The sequence below is a fragment of the Vespula pensylvanica genome, chromosome 2 (genome assembly GCF_014466175.1).
Source record: "Vespula pensylvanica isolate Volc-1 chromosome 2, ASM1446617v1, whole genome shotgun sequence".
Classification (NCBI taxonomy): domain Eukaryota; kingdom Metazoa; phylum Arthropoda; class Insecta; order Hymenoptera; family Vespidae; genus Vespula; species Vespula pensylvanica.
The window spans coordinates 10,144,903-10,166,797 of NC_057686.1; the positions used below are offsets into that span (position 1 = coordinate 10,144,903).

General features: G+C 36.8%; 1 protein-coding gene and 1 long non-coding RNA gene across 7 annotated transcripts in view; one reads left to right on the plus strand and one right to left on the minus strand.

The window, feature by feature from the left end:
• Window positions 1-4,401, minus strand: part of LOC122638127 — a 9,626-nt gene extending 5,225 nt beyond the window's left edge. The window contains exon 1 of one of the 2 annotated variants that reach the window (XR_006329351.1): window positions 4,157-4,401. This is a non-coding gene — a long non-coding RNA (uncharacterized LOC122638127). The remainder of the gene's footprint in view (window positions 1-4,156) is intronic. The other variant, XR_006329352.1, reaches the window with a different exon arrangement.
• LOC122638125 (protein Tob1) overlaps window positions 1-21,895 on the plus strand; it is a 33,818-nt gene extending 11,923 nt beyond the window's left edge. For 2 of the 5 annotated variants that reach the window (XM_043830825.1, XM_043830827.1), the window contains exons 3-4: window positions 14,023-14,962; window positions 15,099-21,895. In XM_043830825.1, the coding sequence (XP_043686760.1) occupies window positions 14,226-14,962; window positions 15,099-15,828 (1,467 nt within the window). In that variant the 5' untranslated portion in view covers window positions 14,023-14,225 and the 3' untranslated portion in view covers window positions 15,829-21,895. Of the gene's footprint in view, window positions 1-4,440; window positions 4,591-4,766; window positions 5,071-14,022; window positions 14,963-15,098 lie in introns of those variants that run through there. The other 3 variants (XM_043830829.1, XM_043830824.1, XM_043830826.1) reach the window with 3 other exon arrangements.

The following is a 21,895-nucleotide window of genomic DNA, read 5'->3' on the forward strand; positions in this document are numbered from 1 at the left end:
CCCCCCCCGCCCATCATCTCTTTCTCTCTCTATCTCTCTGCCTCTGTTATACGCACGAAGGAAGGTCTCGCAATGACCGTGGCCAATAGTACGAGAACCGATCGAAGCTAATGCCTCGTGTTCGAGAACTTACTTTTGAATTTCCCGCCAGATTTGGAGAATTTATTTAAAGAACTTCGCCAAGATAAATTATAATTATCAATTATCGTATTACAAGACAAATTTATTTATCATTATTATTATCATTCTGTTTTGCTTTATGTAAGTTCTCTTTTTTAATCTTCGTCAATTGCACGTAATATGAACATTTAAATACAATATTTTTATTTATTAAATATTAAAAAAATGATTTGCGAAATTTTTGAAATGAATCGAATCACAAACAAAACGATTCTTTCGTAATAAGTAAAGAAAACATTATACGCATGAAAAACGAAATAAGTTTTATATGTAATAAAAATAATGAATTTTACAAAAAATTTTATATAAAATATATATAAATTGCATAAAAATAATACATTTGTATTGCATATAAATTACTATCATATATAAATGTATTATTTGTACAAGTAAATATATCGAAAATTGGGAAGGAAATATACGCAATACTTTAAAACTCTAATCGTAACATCAACAGTAATATTTCGAAATTCGAAGAAAAACCTCATAGGTATGCGTAGAAATAGTTTCGTAAATAGAGCATCAACGAAAACTCGGTTATTACGTTTGAGCGAGTCACTCAAATGATAACGTGACGTCTTATCTCTCTCTTCTACACGGACTGTCTTCTTATCATTCGACCCTTCCATTATCAGAGAAAAGAAAGGAAAAAAAGAAATTAATAGACCGTGAAAAAATAAAAAAAAGAAAAAAAGAAAAAAGAAAGAGGAAAATCATGCGTTAGAAAACGGAAGTTAATGGTGAAACGAATGCTCGCTCGCGAACTCATATTATTTTTCTACGAGTAAGTGGAAGCAAGAGTTCGATGGTCTTGAATAACATGAGTTTAAAAGAAGGAGAGGTGGTTGATGAAAGAGGAGGGAGGGAGAGAGCTTGGTTTATGAAAAAAACAACAAAGTATCGTACCCGGAACTTTGGACCTTGAGTACGACACAATGTTAGAAGTTTACGTGTATATACGTGTTTAATGTGTACATATATCTATATATGTATATATGTACATATTATATATATATATATATATATATATATATATATATATAACATAAAGCAGCGTTACCACGAGTAACGATGATACATGCATAGTGCACACGCATGCACGTGTCAGTCTCGTTGGCCGGCAGCAAACAGGAACACGACGATTATCCGGCAAATGAATGAAATCGAGTGAACCGACTACTACTAGCCACCACCATGAACGGCGATTGCTCGTCCGGGCTTCGTTGTATTGCGTTACATGTGATATCACCTTAGAAATAATATCAAGTTCTTCGAAATCGAGTCGAAACAATTATTGTAAAAAATAAATCAAAACAAGTTGCGAGTTTAAGAAACGAGGTAGACTTTATTAACTGAATTGATCGATATCTTAAATACAACATTGTTTGCTTTCTATTTATCGTTTTACGTTTATTTAGATTGATATCATGGTCAACATGTATTATCTACACACGTATCTAATTCTTTAATAATATTCACATATACGAAAACATAAATCGGTTAAAATATACGAATGATAATACGATAGAAAGATCTAGTTGATCAGATATATAGATATACACACACACGCGCACACACACACACACACATGTATGTATATACATACGTAATGCATACGTAATGTATATCTACATTGCAGAATGTGATGCATTTATCATGATCATCATTTTCTTTTTTTTTCTCCTTAACAATTAACAATTTATAATTAAGTCCTTTATAGATAGTGTTATAAAATTGATTACGATATCATCGTTTGACATCGAAATTGATCGATGATGGAAATTTTCAAGAAAGAAACAAATTTCGATCGATTACGTTTAATACCATTCGTTTTGTATAATAACTGCATCGTATGGATGTATACATTGTAGCTTCTTTGAAATTACAATAGCATAATGACGCACGAGGTTTCGCACGCATGTTCACTTACACAGGCACATACATATCTCCATATACAAATACTTTTTATTTTCGAACATATTCATCGATATTTCTTCTGTTTCTGCAAGTTTCCAAAGCGAATACGACAGTAGCAGCATCTCCCGACGATATAGATTTGATTTTACAATTAGTCTTATGTTGCTCCTTACGTAATAGCAGATAAGTTAAAAGAGAGAAAAAGAGAGAGAGAGAGAAATATAGAAAGGGAGGAGTCGTTTCTTTTGCGAACGGAAATCTTATACACCAGAGTACGCGCGCGCGCGCGCACGCACGTTACACGCGAATTGCGCAAGCAAAAACGTTGGGGAAACGTAACACGAGTATTTCTATCAAGAAAAGTACGTTACGCAGTAGTCGATCTGTTACACATCGCGTCGTATCTATGCTACGTATGTGTGTATATGTGTGTACACTTTTTTTACAAAAGCGACAGGTTGAAAGATAATTTTATTTTTTCGTATACTCTCGGTTATCTCATTGGTACTCCAATTAAGATTACGATCTCGCATACCTCGAATTTTGTCTCTTGAAATTCATTAAGAATGTTTTTTCTTGCAATATACATGTATATTGATGACTAGAAATAACTTTGTTTTATGAATTATGAGTTATATCTTCGAAATAAAAAAAAATATATTGAGGATATCGGAAACGTTTCGTAGACAAGCAATTTCCTATTTTATATTGCAATTTCCTCTTGTCGGTTCTTCCTGTTCTCTACCTCTCTCTCTCTCTCGCTCTCTCTCTCTCTCTCTCTCTCTCTCTCTCTCTCTCTCTCTCTCTCTTTCTCTCTATCTATCTATCTATCTCTTCTCTGATTTATCTCGTCTTATTTCGTTCCAAGTTTCGTCGATATCAATATACTCTCGAAGCTTTCAAAAGACCTACGGATCTTCCAATTTCGAAAGAGATTTTCTTAAAGTCGAGCATTACCTTTCCAACAGATATCTTCTCTCGTTCGCGAGATTATATCCATAGAATTCACGTAGAATTCTCAAGAGCAGCCAACTTGGTAATTACTCGGTGCTTCTCGAATCCCTGACATTGTCGCTTCAAAGTATTCATCTTTCCTTCGATCAAATTTTTCTTTTCTTTTCCACTTTGAAATTTCAAGCAATTTCTATTAAATAATACTAAAGAAAAACGATTGTCGTTATCCCTTCCTGATAAGCTAATGGAAATTTCTTAGAAAATTCATTCTGAACGTTACGTTAATTAGCAAGTAGGAAAATAGAAGAGAGAGAGAGAGAGAGAGAAAGAGAGAGAGAGAGAGAGTGAATGAGTGAGTGAATAAGTAAGTGAGAATTTTACGAGTTTTCACTGAACGAACAACGACGATGATGGAAAATTCTTGAGGTTTCTATAACCATACACGTTCCTTACGGACAATTCGATATCAATGGCGAAACGAACGTTTATAACGTAACGTCGATGGAATTCGCTTGATATCGAACGTTCGTTCGTTCGAAGCGAAAGAGAATTTCGCTAAGGGAAAAGATGCGTCGTTTGAAAGAAAAATGCGTATGACGCGTTATCGAACGAATACGCTAAAAACGCATCCTCTTCTGTATATCGCTGATGGCCTTTTCACAGCGCCAGTTTAATCGTAACTCGATAAGTCTTCTCGTGTACCTGCTGGGCTTTTTTCCGAGTGTGCATACGTATATATGTGTATAGATATGTACCTATCTATATAAATACGTACTCGATAACGAGTATGGCGCACGACAGACACGACGATTCGTTCTGTTATTACACGAGGATTATCACGAAACGAAAATACTTTTTGCCTTGTCGAGTATTCCATGATACTTTTTTTTTCTCTTTTTTACGAAGATTAAAAAGATCGTTCGTTGTTTATTTTGCTTTGTAGACTTTATCTCTTTCAAGAGAGAGAGAGAGAGAGAGAGAACGTAACCTTTTTTATTTTTTCGAAAAGTATTTGAAAGAAGATTAAAAATAGAAAGAAAATCTCGAACGACAACCCTTGACATTCTCTCTCTCTCTCTCTTTCTCTTTTTCCTTGTAACTGCACCTCATGGAAAGTCGATGCGACGAGTAGTATAATAGTATATGTCGGTCGGTCGGCCGAAGCGTCGCGTCCTTGCCAGTTAGCTCTCCCCACTACTCTGCCCACGGTGAACACCGCGACGATACTGTGTCGCGAGAGGGGTAGCCCACTGCTGAGCGCTCAACCCCCACTACCGAGCCAAATCTCTACTCCCACTCCGAGCATACATGGCGCCGCCGTCCCGTCCACCGCTCTATGTAAGAGTCCGCAGATGTTACCCCGCGTTCCAGTCTCGCAGCAGTAGTCGTGGATGTCGTATGTCGCGGGTACCAATGACACAAGTGTGGGAAAGAGAATTGTGAAAAAGAACATAATCCATACACGTATTATATATATATACACATATATGACGCTCAAAATCTCTCGGTGTTTCTCGCGGAGTTAATAAGAACGAAAAAGTAAGGATCGTAAAATCGTGACATCTTCCACTTCGCTTTATCTTTATTTTCCACGCTTCATTTTCTATCTTTTTTCATTTTTTACGTAAGAAGTACCGTGACGATCGATCGTAAGAAAAAGAGAGAGGGGGTGAAAGAGAGAGAGAGAGAGAGAGAGAGAGAGAGAGAGAGAAATAGAAAGAGAGACGGAAGAAAGAAGTGGATAATCGATCGAAGTGCGCGTGTGGATAGGAATGTGAAATTTGTCTTTTTTTCTTTACTACGTGTGCAATTTCGTCCTAACTTAATCTTTTCTCTTTCTGTGGATATAATTATCAAAGATTGTTATCTTCCAAGTGGGCATCTTCGTAGACGAAGAGGAAACTTATTTCTTTTGAAAAGATTACTACACAAGAAAGGTGTGTACGTGTGTGGATTATTACGGAAGAGAGAGGGAAACATAAGTTTCGGAATATACCGCTACGTAAAGGAAAGAAGCATGTGAGTACGAGATTTCGCTCGCTCGCTCGCTCGCGACTCTAGACGTTTCCACGATAAAGAATGAGAGAGAGAAAGAGAGAGAGAGAGAGAGAGGGAAGGGTGGAGGAGGAGGAGGGGCATACGCTTCGGCGGCTCGAGGCTGGCGCGTGATGCGTCACGCGCGTGTATGGCAGAATACTGTGTACGTGTGTACATGCGTGAGGGCTTACGACTATCGCATATGCTGTGTGCATGTGTTGAGTACGACGCAAGAACGACGCAATACGTAGCGCACGTGCGCACGTCGTCATATTGTGCCCTCGTAATTCGTCCAATCGTGCAATTTTTTTAAGTAAATCCGTATTCTCTTCCTTTTTCCTTCTTCCTTTTTCCTCAAAAAACAATAACACGTTGCGAAAACGTAAGTAACTAATTAGAAAGATTAGTACAGAACGTAATGGAAATATTTCGAATTATTTATCGATATCGGAGAATGCTATTTAATTTAAAGAAGCGGCGGTTTGGTAGAACAGAACAAAGTGAAAACAATTTTCTGAAAATAAAAATCAAACGTCGAGTAACTTTCCTATTTTTATTTTTACTTTATTTTTTTTTTTTCGATTTGTGAACTTAGAACGGGAATACGATAATACAAGGTCATATTTTTTCACTACGACCACGTAATATTATATACGAAAGAGAGAGAGAGAGAGAGAGAGAGAGAGAGAGAGAGAGAGAGAGAGAGAGAGAGAGAGAATATGGCGATAATAAGTAAAAGAAGGAGCAAGGTTCTATTTTCTACGTAGTCGCGAAAGATCGTTCAGTATTTGACCTCTCTCCCCCACTACTTTTTACTACTCATCATCCCTTCTCTTCCTCTCTCTCTCTCTCTCTCTCTCTCTCTCTCTCTCTCTCTTTCTCTCTTTCTCTTTCTGGCCACGTGTATGGATTTATTATCGTCATATTTTCATTAGTCCGCCGAAATGTAATTTTCTCTCTCTTTCTATCTAGTTATACATGATCCAGCTGTTTAGTAGAAATATGCAAAAGTCTGAATCATAAGAAAAGTATGTATTTTGGCAAACGTTTCAAATTCGAAATTGCTTTTAATCGGTAGACAGAGAGAGACGGGGGGGGGGAACGATAAGGATAGAAAGAGATAGAAATCTTAGTGGATGAGCCAATATTTCTCTTTGTAATTCGAGAGCTTAGCTTTGTAAGTACTTACGTTCTCTTACCATTTATAGAAAAGACTACTTTCCGCGAAGCGCGTTCGATAATAGAGAGCTCGAATAGAACGGGACTCGTTGCCGAGAATAATTTTCCATCGTTAAAAACAACGACGACGACGTTTCCTTTCTGACGAAACGTCGTTTGGTATCATTTACACAACTTCACTTTGAAAAAAAAAGTATATAAGCAGTAGAAATAACATAAAAATCATGGAATGTTCTCAAGCGTAACGTTCGTTTAAACGCATTGAAAACTTATTAGAATTCTAAAGAAATAGGTTGTTAACTACTCCAGATTCTTGATAAACAAGATCGATTTATCGTTCAAATTATTAATTCATATGATTCTTGTAATAGGTATTATTCGCATAATAAATAACGTATACTCCAATTAACTTTATTTTAATTTCACTTTAAACAGATCGGATAGATCTAAAAAGAACATTAAATCGAACGTCGATCGTTGGAATTATTAACTTTGAATTTTAAAAGAAAGGAACATTTATAAGGGCAGTGTATTAGATTGTAGCTATCGATAAAGACGGATTATAAGATTCAATCACGGATTTTATTAATCAACGAATTGAAATTTTCATATCGTCTCAAGTTCGTCCGTGTTGCTCTTCGAGGTTCTTTTATTTGTTTTTCGCAAATTAAATATGCGATTTGATTATATACAGATATCTATATGATAATAGAGCAATGGTATAGAATAATGTTACTAGTTTTTTAAATCCGCTACTTATTTACTAAATATTTTATATTACATTTACAAATTGAACAGGACATTCTCATTTATTGATTATCTGTTTTCTAAAAGCCGCTCTCGCTAACATTTATGACATTTAAATTGGATTTAAATAGAAATGATATTAATTACGTAAATTATAGTCGTATTTCATTTATTTATAGCAATCAATAAAGTATAAAGATATCTTAATTGAGCTTATGATTATATTTTTTTTTGTTCTAAATGACGCTTTATTATATTGTTCATTACCGTATATAAAATTGTACGCATATACGTCGATATAGAAAAGAGGAACGAAGGCCGTCGAAAGGTCGATATCGTGTCGGTGTGTAAGCAGCTCCACTTGGCAGTGCCAAGCGAAGTTTTTGTTCCGAATATAAAATTAGGTCCGTTCGCGGGCCAGACGAGCGCGTGCGCCTGTTCGTCGTCTGTAGCAGTGGTGCGCAAATTATTTAGATGCGACCTTTTTCTTAGATAAAAATTCCATGAAAACTGTACCATTTTTTTCATTATTATATTAAATATAAATATAGTAATAATACTTTATTTAAAAGATAACTTTTTAGAAGTATAACTTAGAAATATTATTATCATTACTATTATCATCATCATCATCATCATCATCATCATCATCATCATCATCATTATTATTATTATTATTATTATTATTATTATTATTACATGTAAAATCGATGGAAACATTTCTAATAATTTGAACACCACTGTTCTATATAGGAAGAAGAGACGCGTGGGCCAGAAAGCACGGTTGTGAGCCGGGCTTTTTCGGCGAAGAGCACAGTGTGTCGACGTAAATAGATCAACTTTAGAATGCGGCTCGTCTTATTCACACTTACGTAAACGCGTCTCGCTTCGGGGACGTATCACGTAATGCGAGGTCATTACGAGCCACTCGACTCGATCGGTAGCGCCTGCGTTTCTTCACTTATTCTTCGTTGAACAAAAAATAATCGAGTAGCTATACAATATTAGAAAGATAATTATTAATCTGTTTTTTTCCTTTTTTCTTAGAATTTACTTTATTTTCCATTTAAGATTTTAATTAATAATATACCGTTTATAGCATCTTCCCCTATCATCGTTAAATTTTTTCTTGGTTGAACGAAAGTAGATCGATCGATGTTCTTTCCTATGTACTTATATCTCTTATGAATTATGAAACAAGAAATTCGAAGAAAGCTCGACTTAAAATAGTATATATGTATATATTTCTTATTATAAAATATTCTTTTCAGTATTCATTTTGACTAATTTCATATATATATACATACTAGATTGGACAATAAGTAATAATGGAATTTTTAATATTTTATATACAATAATATTTTATATGGAAAATATCAATATATTATTTATTTATTAATCAATCCAATATTATACTGTTATGCATAAATAATATATTATATTATATTGATTATTCAAAAATAAAGTACTGATATTACTAATTAGTCAATCCAATACAAACGTCCAATTATTGAAAATAAATAATAACAAAATCAATATAATATGACAAATGTACATAAATTATGATGGAATTTTCATTAAAAAATATTAGTATTATTTATTTAGACATAAAATATTGAAAATTCTATTACCTATTAATCAATTTAACATATTTATCAAAATATTCAAAATGAATAGTTGTAAAATCAATATTTCGTTACGAAAAATATTCATAAATAATGTCGAAATATTAAATATAAAAAAAAAAACGTATTGTTATAGTTCCATATAACTACATGATTCAGTAAGAATCTTGACATTACTTATTGATTTAATACAAACACCAAATTATTGAAAATGAATAATAATAAAATCAGTTTCATTATGAAAAATATATAATTTTCAATTACAACTTTCAATTAAATATAAAATATAAAAATTCCGATATTACTTATTGGTCAAGCCAATACTAACATATGTAGATAAATCACAAATCAATGTAGTATGCATACGTACTCGATCTTCGTTGAAAACATTTAACTATGGTATAAAAGTAAGAAGCTTTGTAATAAGAAGTCAGGAAATTGATCGAACAACGCCTTGCTTTTTTTTTTAGCTCGATACACTTTTCTTTTCGTTTCTTTCTTTCTTTCACTCCTTTCACCTCCAGAAGTGGTTATATAGAAAGTCGCGAATATAACGAATATGAATAGAAAAAAGGGTCGAAAGAAGCTTCGTCTGAAATATCTTTACTTGAATCACACGACACGCTTTCCTACGATAGCAGGCTAGTAGGCAGTGCTACGCCCTTCGAGACGTAGGAGGAACACGGCCATTGTACGAGAAGTATCGATCCTACTTCGACGCTTCTTATTTTCTACCTTTCCACCTTATCCATCGTCTTCTTTTTTTTTCTTTTTCTTCCTCCTCTACCTCTTCCATCGTCTTACGTCGTTTCTTATCTTATATCCTGTAACATATATATACAAAGTATTTACGCATCTTCGATGACCTTGTCTCCTTTTACGAAGACTTCCATTACAAAGAAAAAAAGAACACCCTTTATAATAACATGTAAAAAGTCACACTCATAGGTTAAAAAGTAATTGCTCGTTTATATCTAAAAGTTAATGTTTTCTAATTATAAATTATAGTAATAGTTAATATGATATATATATATATATATATATATATATATATATATATATATGTATAGTTCTTTTATTGTAAATTTCAAATGATATAATTTTTTTATTTAGAAAAAAGATTCAATTATATAAAGTCAAAAAGCAAACTTATATAAGTTATTTTATAGCAAATTTATAACTTATAAAGAGTTTGTTTTAGATAATTGGTTTCATCGATGCCTGTTTCTTAGTTGATTTCTTTGCTATTTATTTTTCTAATAAAAGAGAACTTCTTGACTGCAAAAAGTCTGGTGGATATAATCGAGTATAAATAAAAGTTTTAATCATAAAAAATCGTACATCATAATATAGAGAAAATGTCCAGATCCTTCGAGAAATTCGTTTGGTGTTTCTCGGATATCGACTAGTACCTACGTTCCTTCCTAGGCGACCTCTCTAGCTCGTAGGATTAACTCTACGACTCTCTAGGTCGTCTCTAGTCCAGCCCTCTTCACCACTCGAGGCGTCTTGCCTTGGATCGATCGACCTACCCATGTATCTCTTCTTTCTTCCTCGTCTTTTTATTATTAAAATTATCGCAACGGCATGGTAAAAGTCTCTCTCTCTCTCTTTCTCTCTCCTTCTCTCTCTATCTATCTATCTATATATCTATGTATTTATCTATATCTATCTATCTCTTTCTCTCTCTCTCTCTTTCTCTTCCTCTTTATCTTCTTCTTTCTGATTGTCTTCTTACTGAAAAGAAAAGCCTCAAGGGTTTTTATACGATGGACCTGTCACTGCGGTTAGAACTTGGAATGGCAGGTGTCTTTACCAGATCCCCAAAGAAGCTACGAAAGAAGCTACGAGTCTAATTACATCACGTTCCTGTTGATATCTTCTCAAAGACAGGGTCAAATTAGATAGCTAGGCCTAACATTAAGAGTAATGTTTCTGATCGTTTCGCAAGTGTCGATAACAGATAACACGTGCTTTCCATATGTTCTACTCTTTTCAACACAGCATAGTAATTGCATCCTTAGTCTTTTCTTAGGGGACTTATATAACTCGAGTTATCTCATTGAATTATTCTTGATCAAACAAGATGATTACGTCGTACGAATTTCATTGAATTTTATTGAATAGATATTTGAAAAATTTCTAAAAGAGAAAAAGGAGTCGTGATGTAAACACGAAGTCAGTTTCGCAAATATACCAATCTACAGCGTGTCGAGCAAATACACTTTCAATGTGTAGTAGGGTTACACCAGCATAACCGGTGGATTACCTTTGTGTCTCTCGAGATATTCGATATGGCTGAGTGAACGGCGATAACTTGCAATAATCCTGGCTGGGATTTCCCAAGTGTCGTGGCTACCTCTATCGTGTCTACGGCTCTCTCTCTCTCTCTCTCTCTCTCTCTCTCTCTTTCTCTCTTTCTTTCTCTCTCGCTCCTTCTCTAACTGTAGTTGATAAACTCATTTTCTTGGAGCAACTGGCGAGAGTATTTCTCGAGGAAAAAACTTATCGAGATAACGCCTTCGCAAGATGAAATAATCATCGTTCCGTGAATCCTTCGATTTATCCTACCAAGAACGATACTTATAATTCATATTATTTACATATTTTTCTAACCATTTTTAAATTATCAAAAAAATATTTTGGTTGAGCTGATACCAAGAAAATTCTAGCTTTTATTATCAATCGAAGAATTGGAGAATTGGAAGATACCGGAAAATGATTTAATTTATAATTATTTGGTCGTTATTTAATTTATTTGATAATTCACTTTGAAATGAAATTACTTTAGTTTTTCAAAAGTACACTTTGGAAATACTTGAAAAGACTTTTCATGGTTGATTCTTCATATCTTATTGTCAAGAAATTTTAGGTCAAAAGAAAAGGAAATTTTGCGTTTTCAGCAGTATTTAAATGGAGGCTTATAGGACAGGTCCTCACCTTGTTATTTGGAGCAGCAACGCCTGTGTCTGCGGAGAGGCTGTGGTGTATTGATCTGTCGGTCCGCTGGTCTCACACTCTCTCTCTGTCTCTCTATCTCTCTTTCTTCCTCTCTCTCTCTCTCTCTCTCTCTCTCTCTCTCTCTCTCTCGCTCTCTGCCTTGCTCTCTGCACTCTCATCGAGAGAAAAGGATACGCTGAAAAAAGAAATCAACAAAAGAAAAAATGAAGAAGAGAAACTGTTAAAACAAATTCTTTCTTTTTTCCTGAGAAAGCCAACAAACTCAGGAATGTGGATTAGGTCGATGCAAACTACAGGAATATTCATTCTAGAGCTCTCTTAGAAATTTACTATACTTCTCTGAAATTACTTGTTAACGAAAGAAAAACTTCGAATTGGAATATTCTTCAAAGAAAAACATTATCAAAGAAAAAAATGTCTTCTTTTCGATCGTATGCATTTAAGTTTCCCAGTTATTTTCACTCTTTTTTTAATCGTATCAATAATGCATAAAAGACGATGAAATTCCTAAAGGAAAGGGAAATTATCATAGGTCGACATCTAAAGTGCCATGCGACGCGTAGATCACGTGCCTCCCTCAGCAAAATGTCATAGTTCGTCTCACCGACACGTCAGATTAGAATATGTCAAAAGGTTTCTATCGATTTAATGGGTATTCTCTTTTATGCATGTATCGCGTAACATTACGTATTGGAAATTCAGAAATAGTTCGAATAGTTTCTTCGGATCAAAAATATTCTGTTTTCGCCATTTGATCTCTATGATTAATTTACCGTAATCTTTCTCATAGAGAGAAAAAATAAATGACATATCAAATCTTTCCAATAGAGAAATAAACCAATCAATAATGGTAACCTTTTTATCGATTTCTATTAGAGTAAGAAAACAAATAAAACTTTGTTAACGCATGAGTAATCTAAAGAATAATCATAATCTTCTTCTCTATCGATTCAACGAAACAAGAAAATTCGAGTAAACAAAACAAGTCAAATATTTCTGACAGAAAAACAAGCTAGATAAATTTTTTATCTTCTTCTCATTGATTCTTATTCGAAAGAACAAACAAATAAAAAAATGAATCGAAAGGGGTTAAAACACTCTAGAGGACACGTCAATGCGTATAGACGAGTACGTCGTACACGCCGAGTACAAGTACGCTACGCGAACCGTACTCCATTGACTTCGTTCGTTGAAGGACACTTCTCCGGCCCACATTTGCTACCCCCTTTTGCCATGGTGACCTCCATTCAGGCTCAATGCAAACGTAAAGGGTGCATTCGTTGCCTTTTCATGTGTTTCTCTGCACCATAGACTTTTTGTCTTTTTCCTATTTTATTTTCCTTCCTTACGCTTTCATTTCGACGATCAAACTTGAATTGCAACATCCAATTAGAATTGAATTCAAATTCATCGTTTATCCTTCTTTGCTTCTCTAAGCAAATCGATCGAATTTATTTAAACGAATGGGATGAAAAAATTTGGCAGGATTATTACTTTGATCTATAATACTCGGATCGTGTTAAACCACCCTACTAGAGTCAGGTCTACTTGCAAGGCCGCGAGTGTATTTTTAACTTGAGAACCTTCGGGCGACTCTGCCGGGATCAATATCTACCACCCCCTACGCTGTGCCATGTACTACGTATTACTGAAAGCAAGAAGGATACACGAGTTCGCTTTAACCTACATATCGAGCTTCCTGCCTCGACTTCACCCGTTGAAATTTCCTACGGATTTTAGTGGCTTGAGTGGTTAAAACGTACGTTCCTATGAAATTGTGAGGTAAAACTTTACATTACGTTGAATATCTACCGAAGTAGAAGAATTTCTATTAACAATGATACTGGTGTTATTTTCTTATCGATCGAGTAATCGCATAAAAGTGACTTTCTTCTTTCGAGAAATACAAAGTTAGACCATTCCGTGCCAGCCTACATCCTGTTAGGATATCATATAGTCATTTGATATTACGGCCAGGGAACGACATTCGCAATGGGGAAGTTATTCTCGAAGGTCTCCAAGCAATAATCTCCTTTATTGCCTCCCCTTTCGTCGAGCTAGGAAATACTGGTTCCATAATGTGTGCCAATTCGTATTGGCTAGACTACATTACATAGATATAGTCGGTTAAAATGAAAAACGTGGATAGAATAAAGTATAAGGTGGAGAAGCGAGTCGTACGAAATAGTGCCAATTTAAACTATACAACGTAGTTAGATATTGTATCTCGGAAAATTAATGACGTAAGGTCTTATGGGAGTTTTTTTTTATTGAGCGATATATTTCTCATGTAAATAAAAGAATTACCTAAAAAAGGTCGGAGAAAGGCTTCGTCCGACGTCACGATACGTTCTCATGTCCGAATCAATTTGCTATTAACGTTACATTCGACTGACATCGTTGCTTTTATTTTCTGTTAAAGATTCGTGATCAGCCAAGATCAGCCACGACGACGTCACGAAGGACAACGTTGTCATCAACGCCGCGTCAAAGTCGGCAGGAGCCTTAACGAATATAATATTCCCGCGCTGGTGGCAAGACGGCCGATCGTGCGGTAGTACTCTCGATTATCCCGTGGTCGCTACGAGCGAGAACAGCCCGAAGATTTTTCCACCGAGGTCCAAAATGCACATCGAGGTGCAGGTGGCGCTCAATTTCGTGATATCGTATCTCTATAATAAGTTACCACGGAGGCGGGTCAATATCTTTGGCGAGGAGCTCGAGAAGGCTCTAAAGGATAAGTTCAAAGGACACTGGTATCCGGAGAAGCCGTTCAAGGGTTCGGCCTTCAGATGCCTGAAAACCGGCGATCCTGTGGATCCTGTCCTAGAACGAGCCGCGAAAGAAAGCGGTGTACCGATTCAAGACATCCTGGAGAATTTACCGGCCGAATTAGCTGTGTGGGTGGACCCTGGTGAAGTCAGCTATCGAATAGGCGAGATGAATGCCGTAAAGATCCTTTACTCTGAAACTGGAGATCCCCACGATGAGAGTTCGGCCGATCGAGAAGTTACCAAAACGTTCAATCCGGAGGCTCAATGCTTCAGACCGATCGAAGCTGTCGGTACGTCCTTGGGTGGTCTCAGTCTAAGTCCCAAATCCACTTCGCCCTTCCCGAATTCTTTAGCCAGTAGCAGCAGCAACAGCAATGGTTCCTCCAACAATCAGCAGAACAGTCACGGTTCCGGCTCTTCTTCGGCACCCTCGCCCACGCCTATCGGTAGCTCATTCAAGGGTTCGCCCAGTCCCGTACCAAACTTCATACCGCGTACCACAGCGCCGCTCACCTTCACGACCGCCACCTTCGCTCAAACCAAATTTGGCAGCACCAAGCTGAAGACAAGCAGCAAACGAGCGAACAGGTACGTCCTACTGCCTTCCCCTATCACCTGTGTGTCGTTCACGATCAAACGATAAAAAGAACGCACCTTAGCGTAACCGCTAATCTTTGAGAAAAAAACAGACTCGTTCAGCAGCATTATGTCTGACCGGTTTCAGGATGTCGCCCACCGAGTTTTCGAATTATATAAAGCAGCGTGCGATGCAACAACAGATTCATCATCATCATCATCATCAGCAACACCAGCAGCAGCAACAGCAGCAACAGCAACAACAACAGCAGCAACAGGCGCAACAGGCACAGCAGCAACAGGGTCAACAGCAAGGTAGCACCGGACTACCGGTGTCGCAGAATTCACCGAGCAATCGCAGCCTATCGCCGGGTAGCATAGTCGGCGCTGGTGGAGCAGCGACTCAACAGCACACGGATCCGAGTGCATATTTCTTCCAGCACGGTCCAGCTGCGGCTGCTGCTGCCGCATATCATCCTCAATTTTCTCATCGCAACATCTTCGATTCGTCGAGCCACGGCGGTTACCTTCCAAGCGATCTTTACGCCGGTGCCGCAAAGTTCCCGTCGTCTTATCTTGACCCCGGTACGATCGCCGGGCATCAGTTTTACGGTGGTAGCGTGAACGGTACTGGCGGTAGCAACGGCACCAGCAGCAACGGCATCGTTACAGCTGGTAATGGTGGTAATGCGCAAAACGCCGCGAATCTTGGACCTATTGGATCAGCAGTGACACCCAGTGCTGCCAGCGTAAATGCGGCGACGGCTCAACAACAGCCTGACAAGAACGCTCTCGTCGAGGGCTTGAATAATTTCGGACTCGGCTCGGTGGCACCCTATCCTGCCAGCCAATATCAGCATCTCCTTGTAGCCAATTAATATCCTGCGCGTTTACACACTACTCGGCAAGTTGCCACGCGCCTAACGATACGCTCCGCAGCGCGACGCTCCTCCTCGACCTCCCCATCGCCAGGACGACTCTTGCCGACCTTTAACAAGGTCTGTCCATCGGTTTATCGCCTTCCTCTTAGGAAGTCCCCGTAAAGAATAGAAAACGAATCTGAAGAAGAGGACGCGTTTCTTACATGTTTCCGTTCTCCGACTCCTGTATTTTGATAGTCGAAAGAGAGGGAGAGAGAGAGAGAGAGAGAGAGAGAGAGAGAGAGAGAGAGAAATACGATACGAAGAAGAAAAGAGGAGGTAGACGTCGAAATGATCGTGGGAGCGTTGTCGTTAACGATACAAAAGTAAAAGTAAAAATAACGACAACAATGCATACCCAAAATAGAGACCCGATGACTACGACGACAGGGACGACTAGGACGACGAACACGAAGACAGCGCAGCAGTTTGTTCGATAAAACCGAATCGATCATACGAGTCCGGTACTCTACGAGCGAACATAACGCATCCACGACGTTACCGCCGACATGGAAACGTATCACACACACACAAACACACACACACACATATATATATGTATCTATACATACATACACATATATATACATATATATATTATTATTATTAAAAGAACAGACATACACACATGTCACGAAGAAAAGAGATGATACACGCATAAAGCTACACACAAGGACACAAAACTACCTCGAAAACGAAGCTTACAGAAAGCATCATGGTCCACGATCCCGCGACGATTACGTATGCGTGTGCACGAACGCATTACGTTTCACTTTTACATGCGATATATACTGAAGATGGAGCAACGAGATGCTACTCTTTGAATCCCGTGAAACGTTCTAGAAGAAGAAAAGAAAGAAGAAAACAGCGATAACTGACGGACAACAGCTAAACGAACGTTCGAGGATGACGGTCCGACGGTGAACACACATATACATAAAAATACATACATGCATACTTACACGGCACGTATTACACGTACACACACATACATATTACCAAGACGTAATAATTTATTTTTTCACTGGTATAGTCGGAGAATTGATAATGAATATAACTGTAGAGCCTATGTATTATATTCAAGATGCACTCACTTTACGGGTTCTCGCGAAACGGTAGGAAGTATCTGTCAATTTCTGTCGAGCTTGACGACGGATATTATTAACGGGGAAAGAGATACAAGAGGTGATTAAAAACGGTGGTATAGAGAGAGAGGGGGGGCAAAGAGAAAAGAAAATATCTGAAGATCGCCGAGCGAAATCCGAAAAAGGGAGGAAGTGAATTTCTCTCTTTCTCGTGGGTAGCACGGATAAAAAAAGAAAGAAAGAAAGAAAGAGAGCGCATGCAGTTTCATACCGTTCGGAAAATTCGTCTTCGGTACGGTTTTACATTTTATTTTTATAATAAATGCAGTAGAACGTAGAAGAGATGATGTGAGAGAGGGTGAAAAAGTAGAAGAGGAAGAATTGGACGAAGACGATGGGCGTTGTACTCGCAAGGATTAGCGTACGAACGACGAAGTCATATTTATCGATCTTCGAATCTATCAATCCTATATACTATATAAGATCGAAAGGAAGAAAGATTTGATATGTGACACGTCGTCTCTGTACCATCTTGGAGATTAGAAAATTAGGTTAAAAGGCCGCGGTTATTGTCTTACGGTGTCCCATGCGAGCTCGCGATTTTGTCCGATCGACGTTTAAATTAAAGAAAGAGGCTCGGCTGTTTTCATTTTGGGGAAAAGACACGCGTCTATTCGAATTATCGACTTTTTCTGATGAATCTGAAATTAAAGAAAAAAAAAAGCAGAAGGAAGAAGGAAAACAAAAATCGAATAAACTTTTTTGATTTCGAACAATTTAGATTTTGCCGGGGGGAGGGGATTTTTTTCATTTTCATCGATCGAACCTCTCTCGCGAGCTCTCGTCGAGAAAAAAAAAGCAGGGAGAATACATGGAAAGAAATACAAAGCAAAGGGAGAGAAAGAAACAGAAAAAAAATATAACTCGACAGTAACGGCGGCAGCAGCGGCGATGATAAAAAAAAGTTTGATAGGCGAAGAAAAAGGAGGAAGTGTTACGAGCCGCGGGCTGGGGTACACTAGGTGCTAAAAGTATTAAAAACAAACAAACAAAAGTGTTTAACTTATCGTAAATGCGACAAAATCGTAAGGATGCGCGCATCCGGAGACCGTCGACAGGCCCGGCAACAGTTGGATAATAGAAAAATGAAAAAAAGAGAGATGGAGAGGAGAGAGAGAGAGGAAGAGAGAAATTTTAGAAACGAGGAGAAAAGTGGAATAAAAGAGGAAATTCGAATTCCTCATTTCTGTGTACGCATCTCTCTCTCTAGTAACATTCGTACTTACATACGTATTATGTAAAGAAGAAGGAGGAGAAGGAGAAGAAAAAAGAAGAAGAAGAGGATAGAAAAATAAGCACGAAAAAATGTGTATATAAACGTATATCATTTACGGAACGCGTCAACGTTTATCAAATGTTCGACGGCTCTGTCGCCTTTTCTTCGTTGATTTTCTTCTCTTTCTAAAATTATTTACCATCGAAAAAAAGAAGAAAACAAAGAAAAAGAAAAAAATGGCGACAGCTCAGCGTCCTTCCTTTGCGTACTTCTTCTGTGAGTGAACGAAATTTACTTGAGAATCTCTCAGCTTATCTCGACGATTTCAAATGTACGTGAAGGAACATCGTCGTTGATGATCGATGTCGTTGTTGTTGTATTGTCATTGAGTCACGAGAGAGAAGAGAAGATAGCCGTGTTAGATTGACTTCAGAACGAACGAGGATCCTATAACGATATATCCTCCGCGATTAGTATAAAATAGTCCCTATAAAATATGTATATGCGCGGGCCACTCGGCAGCCGTCCTCTCCGGATGCACGGGGCGTGTTGGAATGGGAGGTCATAATATATGAGTTTTTAACTACGAAAACCTATACTAATAAAATTAATAAAAAGGGTAAAAGTGTTAAATAAAAAGAAGAAGAGACGTATGAGAACGACACGAAGACAAGGAAGGAAAGAAAAAAATACAGAGAGAAATGAAGAGAGAAAGAAACGAAGAAGAAGAAGTGAAAGAGAAGCACGGCAGTACCCTGTAGTAATATCTAAACTTAATTGTAACTATTAACGATACGTACGACTGTGGTAGCTATGCTAGTACCTGCTATTATTAACAAGAGAAAAAACGATGTGGTGGTGTGAGATGGATTGATTGGGAAAGTGAGTAAGAGAAAGAGGAACAGACAAACAGAAAGACACGGAAGAAACGAAAGAAAAAGGAAAACACTAGGAAGGCCTTAGAAGCATCGAGATAGAAGAGAAGAAAAAAAGTTGAGATGCTGCGAACCGAGTTGCCGTATTCTCTCTAACTGTGGTAAAAATCCATCTTGCGGCAACGAGGAAACGCTCGGGTAACCTAGTGCTTCCGCTTTTTATACGTGAGGGAATAGGAACGAAAAAGAAAAAGTGAAATAAAAAAAATGGGATTTACGAATGGCAAAGAGTAATTCGAACCTTCCTAGTCCGCGATACGAAATCTGTACGAGGCTTTCAGATTTTTTTCTACGTGTTGTACTTATGATATGAAAGAGAGAGAGAGAGAGAGAGGGAGAAAGAAAGAGGGAGAGAGAGATTAGATAAAATGAAAACGAAGAGAGAAGGAGAGTTAGATGGAGAATTGTTCGTGATCGTTTTGTCTTTCACGTGGCCTCCGTGTTTCGTATCGAATAATGGGAAAGTGAGAAGGTGAGAGTGAGAGAGAGAGAGAGCGAAAATGTATGTTGTGTGTGCAAATGTACGTAAGAAAGAAAGAGAGAGATCGGATGTTTCTGTCGTAAAATTGCAAAAAGAAAGGAAGAGGCGAGAATGAGGACAAAGTGTGAAGCAAAACGTTGCAATAAGTACGCGAATCAAACGGATCTCGGTTCGAAACGAGAGGCTCAGCTCAGCGAAGAATCAAACATGATGTATACTCTTTAAAATAAAAAGAGAGAGAAAGTGAAGAAGGGGAAGAAACGAAACGACGAAAGAAAGAAAGAAAGAAAGAAAGAAAGAAAGAAAGAAAAAAAAAGTATGCAAGATGTAGAAAAAAATAAAAAAAAGAACGTGTCAAGTCAAAAAAGAGATCGAGAAGGGCTTTGATCGCTATGGATTTTATTTAAACTACTAAACGATATATAGGATGCATACACGAAAAAGAGTACACGAAAGAGGAAGTATATAGTATTATACGTTTACAATACAATTAAACTTAACACTGTAAGCAAGGAAAGAAGTACGCATAGTTTTCCATACTCTGTAATCGATGTACTTGTTTAGAAAAAAAAAAAAAGAATAATGGAGAGAAAGAGAAAATTTATGATATACATACCACACGGCCACATAAATTACATATAAAATACGTTTCAAATGGAATAATAAGGAAACAATATGAAGACGCTAAACCGAGACACGCATAATGCGAGAGTGAAAGAGAAAGAGAGTTACGTAAGAAAGAAAGAGAGAGAGAGAGAGAGAGAGAGAGAGAGAGAGAGAGAGAGAGATCAACAAAATAATCTGTCTTTAAAATGTCATGTGTCTATAACTAATAGCCATCGGTATTGTCTCTTACATAAATGGTAAACAAGTAACCGTGGTAATGTCGTATAATGTCATATAGTGATAATCGGACACTTTGCAATACACCATATATGATATATATATATATATACACATATACATACACATATACATACATATATATATATTCTTACAATTAGAATGAAAGGAAAAGAAGAAAAAGGAGAAGAGAAATGAAACGCATATTGCTAACGTAACAAAAATTGGAACACGCTGAAAGCGTACTTACATACATAACATATATATACCTAACTACCTACCTACCTAACTTATCTACCTACTGTTGTATATGAAGAAGAGATAACGGAGAAGAGTGGCGAGAGTATGCGAAGTCGAAACGTGGAAAGAGAAGGGCGGGAGCAGAGGCAAATCTTGATTTACGAAGGACACCGTCTGAAATCGTCTTTTATCGGATTACCGGCTTTCCTTTACGTTGGCTTCGTGCCGGTAAAGAAAGATTTAAAAAAAGAGAAGGTCGATTAAAAACTCCCTTGCGTAAACGACTCTCGCCTACTTGGCAAAAGTCACTCTTCCTTTTTTCTTTTCTTTTCTTTTTTTTTTTTTTTTTTTTGTTATATTTTTCTGACAAACAGCGATTTGCATTTTTCTAAACCTAACTTACGTCATGAGAATATTACTTATGAATAGAAGAGAATGAAAAAGAAAGAGAGAAAATGGCCGCAGACGTCTCCACACACACACGCGCGCAAGAAGATATATATATACGTATATGCAATTCGAGGTATTCATTATCGGGTATTATATAACTTTTTTATTTATGAAAATAGAAGGAAATCTTTCGGATAATATTTGTTCTGATTCGGTTATTGTTAGGAGGGAATAAGAATTGTAATAGATTTTTTATGAAACGTATTTTATTTTCTTACGAGATGCCAAAAAAAGTCTATTTTTTCAAAGGATATAATAATAATAAAGTTTTTTGTCTACATATACCTGTATATATAAATTATAGGACATGTCGATGTGAATTTCATTCGATTACTGAACGCTCAAAATAGATAATAATTTTTCAATCAAATAAGACATATTTTTTAAAAGAAAATAATAAATAATATTTGATTTATAATATCTCGTAAAATGAAAGACATCATAATAAATTTCTTATACTTATCGTATTTCTTCTTAAACATTAATCGTACAAATTTTGATCCGAAAGATATTGTTCTAATTTTAAGAATAATGAATTAAACTTTTTCCGGCTAAAAATCCGTTTCAAATGTTTTCACCTTAAACATATACATATTATACTCTAACTCACACTTTGGAGTGTCACGAGAAGAAACAAAAAGCAAAAAAAAAAGAAAAAGAAAAAGTAAACTATATAGATTATTCTACCAAGTAAGGAATTAACCAGAAAGAGAAA